This window comes from Leptomonas pyrrhocoris (assembly GCF_001293395.1).
Source record: "Leptomonas pyrrhocoris isolate H10 chromosome Unknown, whole genome shotgun sequence".
NCBI lineage: Eukaryota > Euglenozoa > Kinetoplastea > Trypanosomatida > Trypanosomatidae > Leptomonas > Leptomonas pyrrhocoris.
The window spans coordinates 287,294-303,472 of NW_015438374.1; the positions used below are offsets into that span (position 1 = coordinate 287,294).

The window sequence follows — 16,179 nt, forward strand, 5'->3', positions numbered from 1 at the left end:
CCCTTTTCTGTTAAACTTTGTGTTCTAATCCCAATAAGGTGGACTACTTTTGAGCCCAAGAAGCGCTCGGACGTTGTGTGGAGGAGAGGCGGGCTGGTTGTGGTGGTGTGGGAGGAAATGGTTGTATTCCGTAGATCCCTCACAAACCGACACACGCCGGACCAATTGTGGGAGCGTGCAACGTCTTCCGGCCAGTTCGCTTCTTGTGCATCCTGTTCCCCAGCTGTCGCGTGCTGTGCTGCATGCTCGTGTGTGCGTGCGGCTGCGTGATTGTCCTCTCCCGGTACCCGCCCCTCAGCACTTGTTTCTTTATACGCGAATTGCTGTACGTCGTTGCCGGCGTGGAGCTCGCCCTCACCGCCTCTTCTCTCCACTGCCGTCGGCTGGCTTCAGTCTTTTAATTGTTTTTACGCGCTCATTTCTCTTTAAAAGTGTCTTCAATTCGGTGTCACCGTGATCGAGACGGATGCGTCCACAAGGAGGTGCGCCAACTTCCTTATTTCTTTTTCCCGGGCTGCGCACCTCCGATCTCCGTTCTCAGCTTCACGCGGGACCTAAAGCAATCCCTCTTGTTGTTGTTGGGCGAGAGTGTAAGAATCGCACGTGACTTTTCGCCCGGTCTTTCCTTCATCGTGCCGCGTGTGTTCGGCGTCGATGGGAGACGACGTAGCCAAAGGAGGACAATACAACGATCGGAAGGGGAAACACCCGCGCCTCATCTGTAACCTGGCGCAGCTAACCAGCCGTGCCCAGCGTGTGCGTAGAAGAATTCATGTCGTGCAACGCTCTTTCGACGGTGCTTTCGCTGCCGTTCGCTGCCGTTCGCTTGCTGCGCAGCGTCAGGTGTCTGTGAAACACACACGCGCGACGATGACACAAGGAATGGGGGAATGCGCGGCGTGTGGAGGCGGCTGCGCGTGCCTGCCCACCTGCCTGCGATGCGCTGCCATGTGTTGTGTAGGGGCGATGGGCCGTGGCGAAGCAGAACGCAGAATGCCGATCCGTCGTAGCTCACCATCCATTGGACGTGCTCCTCTTCCTGCCTTTTCATTCTCTTTTCCATCTGCGTTGTCTCACTGACACGCGCCGTGACACCCGACAAACGCCGCCGCAAACTTCCCTGCGACGCACACCTCACGCAGAACAAGCTAAGAAGTAACCGCTTTTGCATTTTCCACGCATCCCTTTACACCATTCTTGTTTCTTGTTTCGCCATTACCTCTCCCGGTCGGCGCACCGACTTTCGCTGCAGGTGCCTCTGCCTCTCATTTTCGTCTTCTCGCTCCCGCCCCTTTCTCGGCGGCGCCACGGGCTTGATCGACAGCGCCCACCCCACAGTGACGCTGTCTCTGTCCCCCTCCTTGCTCTCCTCTACTGCCGCTCTCTCATCGAGGCTTTACGGGCAGAGGCAAAAGACGAGCCGTGCTTCCCACCCCTCCCTCTCCCTCTGTCCACGATGGAGACGCACGAGAAGGTTGAGATCGTGAAGCTGGCCAGCGGCCCGCAGAAGCCGGTCAGCGAGTACAAGCGTTTCGCCATCCTCGTTCTCGGATCGTTCGGCTGCATTGTGTGCTCCTTCAGCTATGCGTGGAACTTGGTGTCGGCGGATATGCAAGAGCGCTACCACTTCACTCAGCGTGATATGAGCACCATCGTGACGGTGGGCCTGGTGGTGCAGTACTGCGTGCTACCCTACGCCTTTCTCTTCGATTATCTCGGTCCTCTGCCCATTGTTATTCTGGCCACCATCTACTTCCCGCTCGGCACGCTGCTGCTTGCGCTGTGCTTTATGGGCAAGATCAACGGCAGCGTCGCCACGTTGAGCGTCTTCAACGCATTGATGTCGTGCGGGTGCTCGCTCTTCGATCTCGGGTGCTGTGTAACGGTGCTGTCCTACTTCCCCACCAACCGTGGCCCGGTGACGGCGCTGCTGAAGACCTTCACCGGACTCGGCTCTGCGCTTGTGGCCTGCCTGTACGCCGGTTACTTCCACTCCGATCCGGAGAAGCACTTCTTCTTCCTCTTCGCGCTGGCTCTCGTGGTTGGCGTTCTCTGCATGGTCTTTCTGCGGCTGCCGGAGTACCACCTGACGCAGTACCAGCTGTCGCACCTCCCCATCGAGGAGCGGCAGCGCCGCGAGAACACCAAGGCGCAGTACCTACGCCAGAAGCCTCCGATCTGGCGCTTTGTCTACGGCTTTGTGATTCTGATCGTCCTGATCGTATTCCTTCCCACGCAGAGTGCGCTGGCCAGCTACCGCCACCTCGACTCCTCCGCGAAGAGGGCGTTTGCCATTGTGACGACGATTCTGACGCTCCTGTACCTCGTCGTTGCGGCTCCGGTGCCTTTCTGGGACCCCAAGCTGGAGGACCCGGAGGAGGACTCGGAGGACCTGGATGCGGACGCGAACATCAGCCTCGCGCTGAAGATCGACTCGGGCAACAACGCGCGGAAGCAGCACGACACGAATGAGCCGCACTGCGAGAGGAGCGAGCCGGCGGGCAACGACGACAACATCCACAAAGGCAACAGCACGGTTACGGCGGAAGCGATGCTGGAGGAGGACGATTTGAAGGAGGGGGAGCTGGAGATCGACTACATCGCTCCTGCCTATCCGGGCAGCTTCATCCACAACCTTCGCACCCTGGAGCTGTGGGCGCTGTGGTGGACCATGTTCACCGTCGTGGGGTCCGAGTTCGTGATCATCTACAACGCCACCAACATTCTGGCGGCGCTGCAGGGCGAGGACCCTTCCTCTTCGCTCAGCACGCTGCTGACGGTGCTGAACGGTGTGGGCAGTGCGGTGGGTCGTCTGCTGATGTCGTACTTTGAGGTTCACACGCAGAAGCGCAAGGCGGAGGACCGCATCCCCATCACGATTTCCCTGTTCCTGCCGACGGGTTCGATCATCATTTCCCTCATCTTATTTCTTGTGCTGCCGGCTGCTGCGCTGCCGCTGCCGTACGTTGTCGCTGCCCTCGGCAACGGCTTCCTGGCCGGTGTGACCCTCCTGGTGTCACGCACCATCTTCGCGAAGGACCCTGCGAAGCACTACAACTTCTGCTTCACCGCCACCATGCTCGCCTCGCTTGTGTTCAATCGTTTCCTCTACGGTGAGTGGTACACGGTGCAGGCGGAGAAGCAGAACCACGCGAATCATCGCTGCTACGGCAAGCACTGCGTGCTGATGCCGCTGGTCGTACTGATGGCACTGGCCTGCACTGCTTTTGCGACGGACGCGGTGCTGCACCTGCGGTACCGTTCCTTCTGCCAGCGCACTCTGGCCGAGCGTGCCCGTCTGCACGAGCTCGCCCATCACAACCACGAAATGAACGAGGCGATCAACAGCCTTCATTCGGACACCACGCCTGCAGACGCTGACGGGGAGCCACGCGGCGAGGCGGTGCAGTCGAATTCACGTCCCTGATAGACAGGTGTCAGTGGTGTGCCCCCTATGCTGCTCTTCGTGGGTGAATCGATTACTTTGTCTTCTGAACAGCGCCACGGACCGCGAACGGCATCCGCAGCAGCAGCCGCAAACGGCTACGAATGGTTGAAGAGCTGCGCCGAAGGAGATGCCAGCACTCACGGCAGTTAAATGCGGATGACAACGGCTCCCCTCGGAAACAGAAAAGCAGTCACGGTTTCTTCCCCCCTCGCTTTGTTCGAGTCTCCAGGCTCTGATATATATGCTTTCTACCTCCCGTGTTCTTTTTTCCGTTAAAAGTATAAATAGCTTCCCTTCTCTTTCTCTGTAACTTCATTTACCTTTGTTTCTATAAAACGATGCTTTTGTAGGCCCACGATGATGATGAGCTGTTGTACACGTTTTTCTAAACGTGGATGCCTTTTCTTTTTCTGTTTTACCCTCATTCTCTTGTTTGCCTGCATTTCTTCAGTGATTTCAGACTGTCTCGATTCGGGTGTGGGTGATGACCTCATCTTCTTATTCTGTCCGCGTAAGTAGACATGAGCGTGTTTGTTTGATTGCCTGTGTGTGTGTTGTGTGGTCTGTTTACCGCGGACGCAAGCAGGATCGGCGCTTTCTAGCTGCGTGGACTCGAGAGGCCACCTGGCCGTCAAGATGTACGACGGCGCAGCTGCAGCACGACACACAAACACGTGGAATCGATTCGCGCAGGCACGCCAAAAAGCTCCCACCTGCGCAGCGGCGAAGCGCACAGCGAAGGATGAGCGACGAGAGCAATTCGGCGTGCGTGTATGACATGCGAGAGCTCTACTTCTACCGCTGCTGTTACGGGTCACACACACGGCAATATATATATTTTCTTTTTAGTTCTACCTACTGTAACTTCTCTTTTACGCTCCTATATATATACATCTTCTCTGACGAACTTTCTTCTTCTTTCCGGAGCGGCTGTACTGGTGGACCAGCAGACGTGCTTCTTTTCTCTCTGGCACCTGCTGCTGTGCCTGCCGTACTCCTGCGGTTCCATTAGCCAACACCTATTGTGCGTGCTATGAAACAGAATCAAGCACTGCTGTGATGGATCGCGGAACCCAAGACGGCCCAAGCGAAAGCTTCTCTATTTTTTCCTGATGTAGATTTGCCAAAAGGAGCGTTAAGGGCACGTGAAGGATGGAAGAGAAGCCTCCCTTTTTGTTTTAACTTGTCCGGTTCATGAGTATAGTGATATCAAACGCCGTATGGTATCCGACTTGTACTCATCGTTTCCGATGTTGTGTGTTTCAATGCGTTTATGTTTATTTACATCATTTTCGGCTCTCGGCTCTCTGCGTGGTGTCGACTCACCGGGACATCCGCGGATGCAGGGGGAAACGAGAGCGCGTCCGTGTTGGTGTTGTTTGGTGGACTCTTTACGTGCGTGAGAGCTGCAGCGAAACGAGCAAACAAAGTGGCTGGCTGGTAGCCGGCCTCCTGTCGTTGCCGATCGGCGTGCGGCCGTTCCCCATCGAGTATTGGTGCCCTGTTCCTTCCTGTAGAAGTGGGGAAAGGGCCGTTGTGTTATTGCGTGTGTCTTTTGCCGTGTTTCGCTGTGGGAGGCGCAAGTCGAGGCTGCATGGCGCATGCACACGGAAAACGGGAGGAGGGAAGTAAAGGTGTGCTCTGTGTAGGTGTTTTGTTTCTTTGCCACTGGTGGTGTCGTGCATGCAGTCTCGTATCTTCTCTGGTCGCGGATGCGTGTGGCGCGGCGCGGCAACTTTACCCACGTCGCCCTGCCGAGTTATGCACCGTCAACGGCTGTTCTCGTTTGGCCCCCTGCTGCTCTGCACGGTGCGTGGCGGAGGACCACTTTCGTTTTTTCTTCCTATTTCTCCGCTCTCCGCCACATTGACGTTGCCACTAGTCGTGCATATGTATGGGTGTGAATGTGTGTGCGTGTTTGCATAGGAGGCAGCGCAGCTTAACCTTTTCCGCGCAGTTGAGTTGTTTCTCGCGCTCTTCGGGTGCGTGTAAGCGAGCATGCGCGTGCGTGCGTTTGTGTGGGTGTAAGTCTGCCTCACGTACACGCGCCGATCCACCTACAGTACGAAAACAGTAACAGCGGAAGAAGAGAGAGAGCAGTGCCCCATTCGAAATGCGCTGATCGCCGTCAGAACAGGAAAGACAACACCTTTGTTTTTTCCCTTTTCTGTTAAACTTTGTGTTCTAATCCCAATAAGGTGGACTACTTTTGAGCCCAAGAAGCGCTCGGACGTTGTGTGGAGGAGAGGCGGGCTGGTTGTGGTGGTGTGGGAGGAAATGGTTGTATTCCGTAGATCCCTCACAAACCGACACACGCCGGACCAATTGTGGGAGCGTGCAACGTCTTCCGGCCAGTTCGCTTCTTGTGCATCCTGTTCCCCAGCTGTCGCGTGCTGTGCTGCATGCTCGTGTGTGCGTGCGGCTGCGTGATTGTCCTCTCCCGGTACCCGCCCCTCAGCACTTGTTTCTTTATACGCGAATTGCTGTACGTCGTTGCCGGCGTGGAGCTCGCCCTCACCGCCTCTTCTCTCCACTGCCGTCGGCTGGCTTCAGTCTTTTAATTGTTTTTACGCGCTCATTTCTCTTTAAAAGTGTCTTCAATTCGGTGTCACCGTGATCGAGACGGATGCGTCCACAAGGAGGTGCGCCAACTTCCTTATTTCTTTTTCCCGGGCTGCGCACCTCCGATCTCCGTTCTCAGCTTCACGCGGGACCTAAAGCAATCCCTCTTGTTGTTGTTGGGCGAGAGTGTAAGAATCGCACGTGACTTTTCGCCCGGTCTTTCCTTCATCGTGCCGCGTGTGTTCGGCGTCGATGGGAGACGACGTAGCCAAAGGAGGACAATACAACGATCGGAAGGGGAAACACCCGCGCCTCATCTGTAACCTGGCGCAGCTAACCAGCCGTGCCCAGCGTGTGCGTAGAAGAATTCATGTCGTGCAACGCTCTTTCGACGGTGCTTTCGCTGCCGTTCGCTGCCGTTCGCTTGCTGCGCAGCGTCAGGTGTCTGTGAAACACACACGCGCGACGATGACACAAGGAATGGGGGAATGCGCGGCGTGTGGAGGCGGCTGCGCGTGCCTGCCCACCTGCCTGCGATGCGCTGCCATGTGTTGTGTAGGGGCGATGGGCCGTGGCGAAGCAGAACGCAGAATGCCGATCCGTCGTAGCTCACCATCCATTGGACGTGCTCCTCTTCCTGCCTTTTCATTCTCTTTTCCATCTGCGTTGTCTCACTGACACGCGCCGTGACACCCGACAAACGCCGCCGCAAACTTCCCTGCGACGCACACCTCACGCAGAACAAGCTAAGAAGTAACCGCTTTTGCATTTTCCACGCATCCCTTTACACCATTCTTGTTTCTTGTTTCGCCATTACCTCTCCCGGTCGGCGCACCGACTTTCGCTGCAGGTGCCTCTGCCTCTCATTTTCGTCTTCTCGCTCCCGCCCCTTTCTCGGCGGCGCCACGGGCTTGATCGACAGCGCCCACCCCACAGTGACGCTGTCTCTGTCCCCCTCCTTGCTCTCCTCTACTGCCGCTCTCTCATCGAGGCTTTACGGGCAGAGGCAAAAGACGAGCCGTGCTTCCCACCCCTCCCTCTCCCTCTGTCCACGATGGAGACGCACGAGAAGGTTGAGATCGTGAAGCTGGCCAGCGGCCCGCAGAAGCCGGTCAGCGAGTACAAGCGTTTCGCCATCCTCGTTCTCGGATCGTTCGGCTGCATTGTGTGCTCCTTCAGCTATGCGTGGAACTTGGTGTCGGCGGATATGCAAGAGCGCTACCACTTCACTCAGCGTGATATGAGCACCATCGTGACGGTGGGCCTGGTGGTGCAGTACTGCGTGCTACCCTACGCCTTTCTCTTCGATTATCTCGGTCCTCTGCCCATTGTTATTCTGGCCACCATCTACTTCCCGCTCGGCACGCTGCTGCTTGCGCTGTGCTTTATGGGCAAGATCAACGGCAGCGTCGCCACGTTGAGCGTCTTCAACGCATTGATGTCGTGCGGGTGCTCGCTCTTCGATCTCGGGTGCTGTGTAACGGTGCTGTCCTACTTCCCCACCAACCGTGGCCCGGTGACGGCGCTGCTGAAGACCTTCACCGGACTCGGCTCTGCGCTTGTGGCCTGCCTGTACGCCGGTTACTTCCACTCCGATCCGGAGAAGCACTTCTTCTTCCTCTTCGCGCTGGCTCTCGTGGTTGGCGTTCTCTGCATGGTCTTTCTGCGGCTGCCGGAGTACCACCTGACGCAGTACCAGCTGTCGCACCTCCCCATCGAGGAGCGGCAGCGCCGCGAGAACACCAAGGCGCAGTACCTACGCCAGAAGCCTCCGATCTGGCGCTTTGTCTACGGCTTTGTGATTCTGATCGTCCTGATCGTATTCCTTCCCACGCAGAGTGCGCTGGCCAGCTACCGCCACCTCGACTCCTCCGCGAAGAGGGCGTTTGCCATTGTGACGACGATTCTGACGCTCCTGTACCTCGTCGTTGCGGCTCCGGTGCCTTTCTGGGACCCCAAGCTGGAGGACCCGGAGGAGGACTCGGAGGACCTGGATGCGGACGCGAACATCAGCCTCGCGCTGAAGATCGACTCGGGCAACAACGCGCGGAAGCAGCACGACACGAATGAGCCGCACTGCGAGAGGAGCGAGCCGGCGGGCAACGACGACAACATCCACAAAGGCAACAGCACGGTTACGGCGGAAGCGATGCTGGAGGAGGACGATTTGAAGGAGGGGGAGCTGGAGATCGACTACATCGCTCCTGCCTATCCGGGCAGCTTCATCCACAACCTTCGCACCCTGGAGCTGTGGGCGCTGTGGTGGACCATGTTCACCGTCGTGGGGTCCGAGTTCGTGATCATCTACAACGCCACCAACATTCTGGCGGCGCTGCAGGGCGAGGACCCTTCCTCTTCGCTCAGCACGCTGCTGACGGTGCTGAACGGTGTGGGCAGTGCGGTGGGTCGTCTGCTGATGTCGTACTTTGAGGTTCACACGCAGAAGCGCAAGGCGGAGGACCGCATCCCCATCACGATTTCCCTGTTCCTGCCGACGGGTTCGATCATCATTTCCCTCATCTTATTTCTTGTGCTGCCGGCTGCTGCGCTGCCGCTGCCGTACGTTGTCGCTGCCCTCGGCAACGGCTTCCTGGCCGGTGTGACCCTCCTGGTGTCACGCACCATCTTCGCGAAGGACCCTGCGAAGCACTACAACTTCTGCTTCACCGCCACCATGCTCGCCTCGCTTGTGTTCAATCGTTTCCTCTACGGTGAGTGGTACACGGTGCAGGCGGAGAAGCAGAACCACGCGAATCATCGCTGCTACGGCAAGCACTGCGTGCTGATGCCGCTGGTCGTACTGATGGCACTGGCCTGCACTGCTTTTGCGACGGACGCGGTGCTGCACCTGCGGTACCGTTCCTTCTGCCAGCGCACTCTGGCCGAGCGTGCCCGTCTGCACGAGCTCGCCCATCACAACCACGAAATGAACGAGGCGATCAACAGCCTTCATTCGGACACCACGCCTGCAGACGCTGACGGGGAGCCACGCGGCGAGGCGGTGCAGTCGAATTCACGTCCCTGATAGACAGGTGTCAGTGGTGTGCCCCCTATGCTGCTCTTCGTGGGTGAATCGATTACTTTGTCTTCTGAACAGCGCCACGGACCGCGAACGGCATCCGCAGCAGCAGCCGCAAACGGCTACGAATGGTTGAAGAGCTGCGCCGAAGGAGATGCCAGCACTCACGGCAGTTAAATGCGGATGACAACGGCTCCCCTCGGAAACAGAAAAGCAGTCACGGTTTCTTCCCCCCTCGCTTTGTTCGAGTCTCCAGGCTCTGATATATATGCTTTCTACCTCCCGTGTTCTTTTTTCCGTTAAAAGTATAAATAGCTTCCCTTCTCTTTCTCTGTAACTTCATTTACCTTTGTTTCTATAAAACGATGCTTTTGTAGGCCCACGATGATGATGAGCTGTTGTACACGTTTTTCTAAACGTGGATGCCTTTTCTTTTTCTGTTTTACCCTCATTCTCTTGTTTGCCTGCATTTCTTCAGTGATTTCAGACTGTCTCGATTCGGGTGTGGGTGATGACCTCATCTTCTTATTCTGTCCGCGTAAGTAGACATGAGCGTGTTTGTTTGATTGCCTGTGTGTGTGTTGTGTGGTCTGTTTACCGCGGACGCAAGCAGGATCGGCGCTTTCTAGCTGCGTGGACTCGAGAGGCCACCTGGCCGTCAAGATGTACGACGGCGCAGCTGCAGCACGACACACAAACACGTGGAATCGATTCGCGCAGGCACGCCAAAAAGCTCCCACCTGCGCAGCGGCGAAGCGCACAGCGAAGGATGAGCGACGAGAGCAATTCGGCGTGCGTGTATGACATGCGAGAGCTCTACTTCTACCGCTGCTGTTACGGGTCACACACACGGCAATATATATATTTTCTTTTTAGTTCTACCTACTGTAACTTCTCTTTTACGCTCCTATATATATACATCTTCTCTGACGAACTTTCTTCTTCTTTCCGGAGCGGCTGTACTGGTGGACCAGCAGACGTGCTTCTTTTCTCTCTGGCACCTGCTGCTGTGCCTGCCGTACTCCTGCGGTTCCATTAGCCAACACCTATTGTGCGTGCTATGAAACAGAATCAAGCACTGCTGTGATGGATCGCGGAACCCAAGACGGCCCAAGCGAAAGCTTCTCTATTTTTTCCTGATGTAGATTTGCCAAAAGGAGCGTTAAGGGCACGTGAAGGATGGAAGAGAAGCCTCCCTTTTTGTTTTAACTTGTCCGGTTCATGAGTATAGTGATATCAAACGCCGTATGGTATCCGACTTGTACTCATCGTTTCCGATGTTGTGTGTTTCAATGCGTTTATGTTTATTTACATCATTTTCGGCTCTCGGCTCTCTGCGTGGTGTCGACTCACCGGGACATCCGCGGATGCAGGGGGAAACGAGAGCGCGTCCGTGTTGGTGTTGTTTGGTGGACTCTTTACGTGCGTGAGAGCTGCAGCGAAACGAGCAAACAAAGTGGCTGGCTGGTAGCCGGCCTCCTGTCGTTGCCGATCGGCGTGCGGCCGTTCCCCATCGAGTATTGGTGCCCTGTTCCTTCCTGTAGAAGTGGGGAAAGGGCCGTTGTGTTATTGCGTGTGTCTTTTGCCGTGTTTCGCTGTGGGAGGCGCAAGTCGAGGCTGCATGGCGCATGCACACGGAAAACGGGAGGAGGGAAGTAAAGGTGTGCTCTGTGTAGGTGTTTTGTTTCTTTGCCACTGGTGGTGTCGTGCATGCAGTCTCGTATCTTCTCTGGTCGCGGATGCGTGTGGCGCGGCGCGGCAACTTTACCCACGTCGCCCTGCCGAGTTATGCACCGTCAACGGCTGTTCTCGTTTGGCCCCCTGCTGCTCTGCACGGTGCGTGGCGGAGGACCACTTTCGTTTTTTCTTCCTATTTCTCCGCTCTCCGCCACATTGACGTTGCCACTAGTCGTGCATATGTATGGGTGTGAATGTGTGTGCGTGTTTGCATAGGAGGCAGCGCAGCTTAACCTTTTCCGCGCAGTTGAGTTGTTTCTCGCGCTCTTCGGGTGCGTGTAAGCGAGCATGCGCGTGCGTGCGTTTGTGTGGGTGTAAGTCTGCCTCACGTACACGCGCCGATCCACCTACAGTACGAAAACAGTAACAGCGGAAGAAGAGAGAGAGCAGTGCCCCATTCGAAATGCGCTGATCGCCGTCAGAACAGGAAAGACAACACCTTTGTTTTTTCCCTTTTCTGTTAAACTTTGTGTTCTAATCCCAATAAGGTGGACTACTTTTGAGCCCAAGAAGCGCTCGGACGTTGTGTGGAGGAGAGGCGGGCTGGTTGTGGTGGTGTGGGAGGAAATGGTTGTATTCCGTAGATCCCTCACAAACCGACACACGCCGGACCAATTGTGGGAGCGTGCAACGTCTTCCGGCCAGTTCGCTTCTTGTGCATCCTGTTCCCCAGCTGTCGCGTGCTGTGCTGCATGCTCGTGTGTGCGTGCGGCTGCGTGATTGTCCTCTCCCGGTACCCGCCCCTCAGCACTTGTTTCTTTATACGCGAATTGCTGTACGTCGTTGCCGGCGTGGAGCTCGCCCTCACCGCCTCTTCTCTCCACTGCCGTCGGCTGGCTTCAGTCTTTTAATTGTTTTTACGCGCTCATTTCTCTTTAAAAGTGTCTTCAATTCGGTGTCACCGTGATCGAGACGGATGCGTCCACAAGGAGGTGCGCCAACTTCCTTATTTCTTTTTCCCGGGCTGCGCACCTCCGATCTCCGTTCTCAGCTTCACGCGGGACCTAAAGCAATCCCTCTTGTTGTTGTTGGGCGAGAGTGTAAGAATCGCACGTGACTTTTCGCCCGGTCTTTCCTTCATCGTGCCGCGTGTGTTCGGCGTCGATGGGAGACGACGTAGCCAAAGGAGGACAATACAACGATCGGAAGGGGAAACACCCGCGCCTCATCTGTAACCTGGCGCAGCTAACCAGCCGTGCCCAGCGTGTGCGTAGAAGAATTCATGTCGTGCAACGCTCTTTCGACGGTGCTTTCGCTGCCGTTCGCTGCCGTTCGCTTGCTGCGCAGCGTCAGGTGTCTGTGAAACACACACGCGCGACGATGACACAAGGAATGGGGGAATGCGCGGCGTGTGGAGGCGGCTGCGCGTGCCTGCCCACCTGCCTGCGATGCGCTGCCATGTGTTGTGTAGGGGCGATGGGCCGTGGCGAAGCAGAACGCAGAATGCCGATCCGTCGTAGCTCACCATCCATTGGACGTGCTCCTCTTCCTGCCTTTTCATTCTCTTTTCCATCTGCGTTGTCTCACTGACACGCGCCGTGACACCCGACAAACGCCGCCGCAAACTTCCCTGCGACGCACACCTCACGCAGAACAAGCTAAGAAGTAACCGCTTTTGCATTTTCCACGCATCCCTTTACACCATTCTTGTTTCTTGTTTCGCCATTACCTCTCCCGGTCGGCGCACCGACTTTCGCTGCAGGTGCCTCTGCCTCTCATTTTCGTCTTCTCGCTCCCGCCCCTTTCTCGGCGGCGCCACGGGCTTGATCGACAGCGCCCACCCCACAGTGACGCTGTCTCTGTCCCCCTCCTTGCTCTCCTCTACTGCCGCTCTCTCATCGAGGCTTTACGGGCAGAGGCAAAAGACGAGCCGTGCTTCCCACCCCTCCCTCTCCCTCTGTCCACGATGGAGACGCACGAGAAGGTTGAGATCGTGAAGCTGGCCAGCGGCCCGCAGAAGCCGGTCAGCGAGTACAAGCGTTTCGCCATCCTCGTTCTCGGATCGTTCGGCTGCATTGTGTGCTCCTTCAGCTATGCGTGGAACTTGGTGTCGGCGGATATGCAAGAGCGCTACCACTTCACTCAGCGTGATATGAGCACCATCGTGACGGTGGGCCTGGTGGTGCAGTACTGCGTGCTACCCTACGCCTTTCTCTTCGATTATCTCGGTCCTCTGCCCATTGTTATTCTGGCCACCATCTACTTCCCGCTCGGCACGCTGCTGCTTGCGCTGTGCTTTATGGGCAAGATCAACGGCAGCGTCGCCACGTTGAGCGTCTTCAACGCATTGATGTCGTGCGGGTGCTCGCTCTTCGATCTCGGGTGCTGTGTAACGGTGCTGTCCTACTTCCCCACCAACCGTGGCCCGGTGACGGCGCTGCTGAAGACCTTCACCGGACTCGGCTCTGCGCTTGTGGCCTGCCTGTACGCCGGTTACTTCCACTCCGATCCGGAGAAGCACTTCTTCTTCCTCTTCGCGCTGGCTCTCGTGGTTGGCGTTCTCTGCATGGTCTTTCTGCGGCTGCCGGAGTACCACCTGACGCAGTACCAGCTGTCGCACCTCCCCATCGAGGAGCGGCAGCGCCGCGAGAACACCAAGGCGCAGTACCTACGCCAGAAGCCTCCGATCTGGCGCTTTGTCTACGGCTTTGTGATTCTGATCGTCCTGATCGTATTCCTTCCCACGCAGAGTGCGCTGGCCAGCTACCGCCACCTCGACTCCTCCGCGAAGAGGGCGTTTGCCATTGTGACGACGATTCTGACGCTCCTGTACCTCGTCGTTGCGGCTCCGGTGCCTTTCTGGGACCCCAAGCTGGAGGACCCGGAGGAGGACTCGGAGGACCTGGATGCGGACGCGAACATCAGCCTCGCGCTGAAGATCGACTCGGGCAACAACGCGCGGAAGCAGCACGACACGAATGAGCCGCACTGCGAGAGGAGCGAGCCGGCGGGCAACGACGACAACATCCACAAAGGCAACAGCACGGTTACGGCGGAAGCGATGCTGGAGGAGGACGATTTGAAGGAGGGGGAGCTGGAGATCGACTACATCGCTCCTGCCTATCCGGGCAGCTTCATCCACAACCTTCGCACCCTGGAGCTGTGGGCGCTGTGGTGGACCATGTTCACCGTCGTGGGGTCCGAGTTCGTGATCATCTACAACGCCACCAACATTCTGGCGGCGCTGCAGGGCGAGGACCCTTCCTCTTCGCTCAGCACGCTGCTGACGGTGCTGAACGGTGTGGGCAGTGCGGTGGGTCGTCTGCTGATGTCGTACTTTGAGGTTCACACGCAGAAGCGCAAGGCGGAGGACCGCATCCCCATCACGATTTCCCTGTTCCTGCCGACGGGTTCGATCATCATTTCCCTCATCTTATTTCTTGTGCTGCCGGCTGCTGCGCTGCCGCTGCCGTACGTTGTCGCTGCCCTCGGCAACGGCTTCCTGGCCGGTGTGACCCTCCTGGTGTCACGCACCATCTTCGCGAAGGACCCTGCGAAGCACTACAACTTCTGCTTCACCGCCACCATGCTCGCCTCGCTTGTGTTCAATCGTTTCCTCTACGGTGAGTGGTACACGGTGCAGGCGGAGAAGCAGAACCACGCGAATCATCGCTGCTACGGCAAGCACTGCGTGCTGATGCCGCTGGTCGTACTGATGGCACTGGCCTGCACTGCTTTTGCGACGGACGCGGTGCTGCACCTGCGGTACCGTTCCTTCTGCCAGCGCACTCTGGCCGAGCGTGCCCGTCTGCACGAGCTCGCCCATCACAACCACGAAATGAACGAGGCGATCAACAGCCTTCATTCGGACACCACGCCTGCAGACGCTGACGGGGAGCCACGCGGCGAGGCGGTGCAGTCGAATTCACGTCCCTGATAGACAGGTGTCAGTGGTGTGCCCCCTATGCTGCTCTTCGTGGGTGAATCGATTACTTTGTCTTCTGAACAGCGCCACGGACCGCGAACGGCATCCGCAGCAGCAGCCGCAAACGGCTACGAATGGTTGAAGAGCTGCGCCGAAGGAGATGCCAGCACTCACGGCAGTTAAATGCGGATGACAACGGCTCCCCTCGGAAACAGAAAAGCAGTCACGGTTTCTTCCCCCCTCGCTTTGTTCGAGTCTCCAGGCTCTGATATATATGCTTTCTACCTCCCGTGTTCTTTTTTCCGTTAAAAGTATAAATAGCTTCCCTTCTCTTTCTCTGTAACTTCATTTACCTTTGTTTCTATAAAACGATGCTTTTGTAGGCCCACGATGATGATGAGCTGTTGTACACGTTTTTCTAAACGTGGATGCCTTTTCTTTTTCTGTTTTACCCTCATTCTCTTGTTTGCCTGCATTTCTTCAGTGATTTCAGACTGTCTCGATTCGGGTGTGGGTGATGACCTCATCTTCTTATTCTGTCCGCGTAAGTAGACATGAGCGTGTTTGTTTGATTGCCTGTGTGTGTGTTGTGTGGTCTGTTTACCGCGGACGCAAGCAGGATCGGCGCTTTCTAGCTGCGTGGACTCGAGAGGCCACCTGGCCGTCAAGATGTACGACGGCGCAGCTGCAGCACGACACACAAACACGTGGAATCGATTCGCGCAGGCACGCCAAAAAGCTCCCACCTGCGCAGCGGCGAAGCGCACAGCGAAGGATGAGCGACGAGAGCAATTCGGCGTGCGTGTATGACATGCGAGAGCTCTACTTCTACCGCTGCTGTTACGGGTCACACACACGGCAATATATATATTTTCTTTTTAGTTCTACCTACTGTAACTTCTCTTTTACGCTCCTATATATATACATCTTCTCTGACGAACTTTCTTCTTCTTTCCGGAGCGGCTGTACTGGTGGACCAGCAGACGTGCTTCTTTTCTCTCTGGCACCTGCTGCTGTGCCTGCCGTACTCCTGCGGTTCCATTAGCCAACACCTATTGTGCGTGCTATGAAACAGAATCAAGCACTGCTGTGATGGATCGCGGAACCCAAGACGGCCCAAGCGAAAGCTTCTCTATTTTTTCCTGATGTAGATTTGCCAAAAGGAGCGTTAAGGGCACGTGAAGGATGGAAGAGAAGCCTCCCTTTTTGTTTTAACTTGTCCGGTTCATGAGTATAGTGATATCAAACGCCGTATGGTATCCGACTTGTACTCATCGTTTCCGATGTTGTGTGTTTCAATGCGTTTATGTTTATTTACATCATTTTCGGCTCTCGGCTCTCTGCGTGGTGTCGACTCACCGGGACATCCGCGGATGCAGGGGGAAACGAGAGCGCGTCCGTGTTGGTGTTGTTTGGTGGACTCTTTACGTGCGTGAGAGCTGCAGCGAAACGAGCAAACAAAGTGGCTGGCTGGTAGCCGGCCTCCTGTCGTTGCCGATCGGCGTGCGGCCGTTCCCCATCGAGTATTGGTGCCCTGTTCCTTCCTGT

The 16,179-nt window shown here is 56.6% G+C and overlaps 3 protein-coding genes across 3 annotated transcripts; all 3 read left to right on the plus strand.

The window, feature by feature from the left end:
• Window positions 1–1,140: 1,140 nt before the first annotated feature.
• Window positions 1,141–3,427, plus strand: ABB37_07359 (putative protein associated with differentiation 4; the record flags this gene model as incomplete). The annotated part of the gene is made up of 1 exon (XM_015805965.1): window positions 1,141–3,427. The coding sequence occupies exon 1, from the start codon at window positions 1,457–1,459 to the stop codon at window positions 3,425–3,427; it is 1,971 nt and encodes a 656-aa protein (XP_015655442.1). The 5' UTR covers window positions 1,141–1,456.
• Window positions 3,428–6,748: 3,321 nt separating this feature from the next.
• On the plus strand, window positions 6,749–9,035 carry ABB37_07360 (putative protein associated with differentiation 4; the record flags this gene model as incomplete). Its single annotated transcript, XM_015805966.1, has 1 exon — window positions 6,749–9,035. The coding sequence occupies exon 1, from the start codon at window positions 7,065–7,067 to the stop codon at window positions 9,033–9,035; it is 1,971 nt and encodes a 656-aa protein (XP_015655443.1). The 5' UTR covers window positions 6,749–7,064.
• A 3,321-nt stretch (window positions 9,036–12,356) lies between these two features.
• On the plus strand, window positions 12,357–14,643 carry ABB37_07361 (putative protein associated with differentiation 4; the record flags this gene model as incomplete). The annotated part of the gene is made up of 1 exon (XM_015805967.1): window positions 12,357–14,643. The coding sequence occupies exon 1, from the start codon at window positions 12,673–12,675 to the stop codon at window positions 14,641–14,643; it is 1,971 nt and encodes a 656-aa protein (XP_015655444.1). The 5' UTR covers window positions 12,357–12,672.
• Between the last annotated feature and the right edge of the window lie 1,536 nt (window positions 14,644–16,179).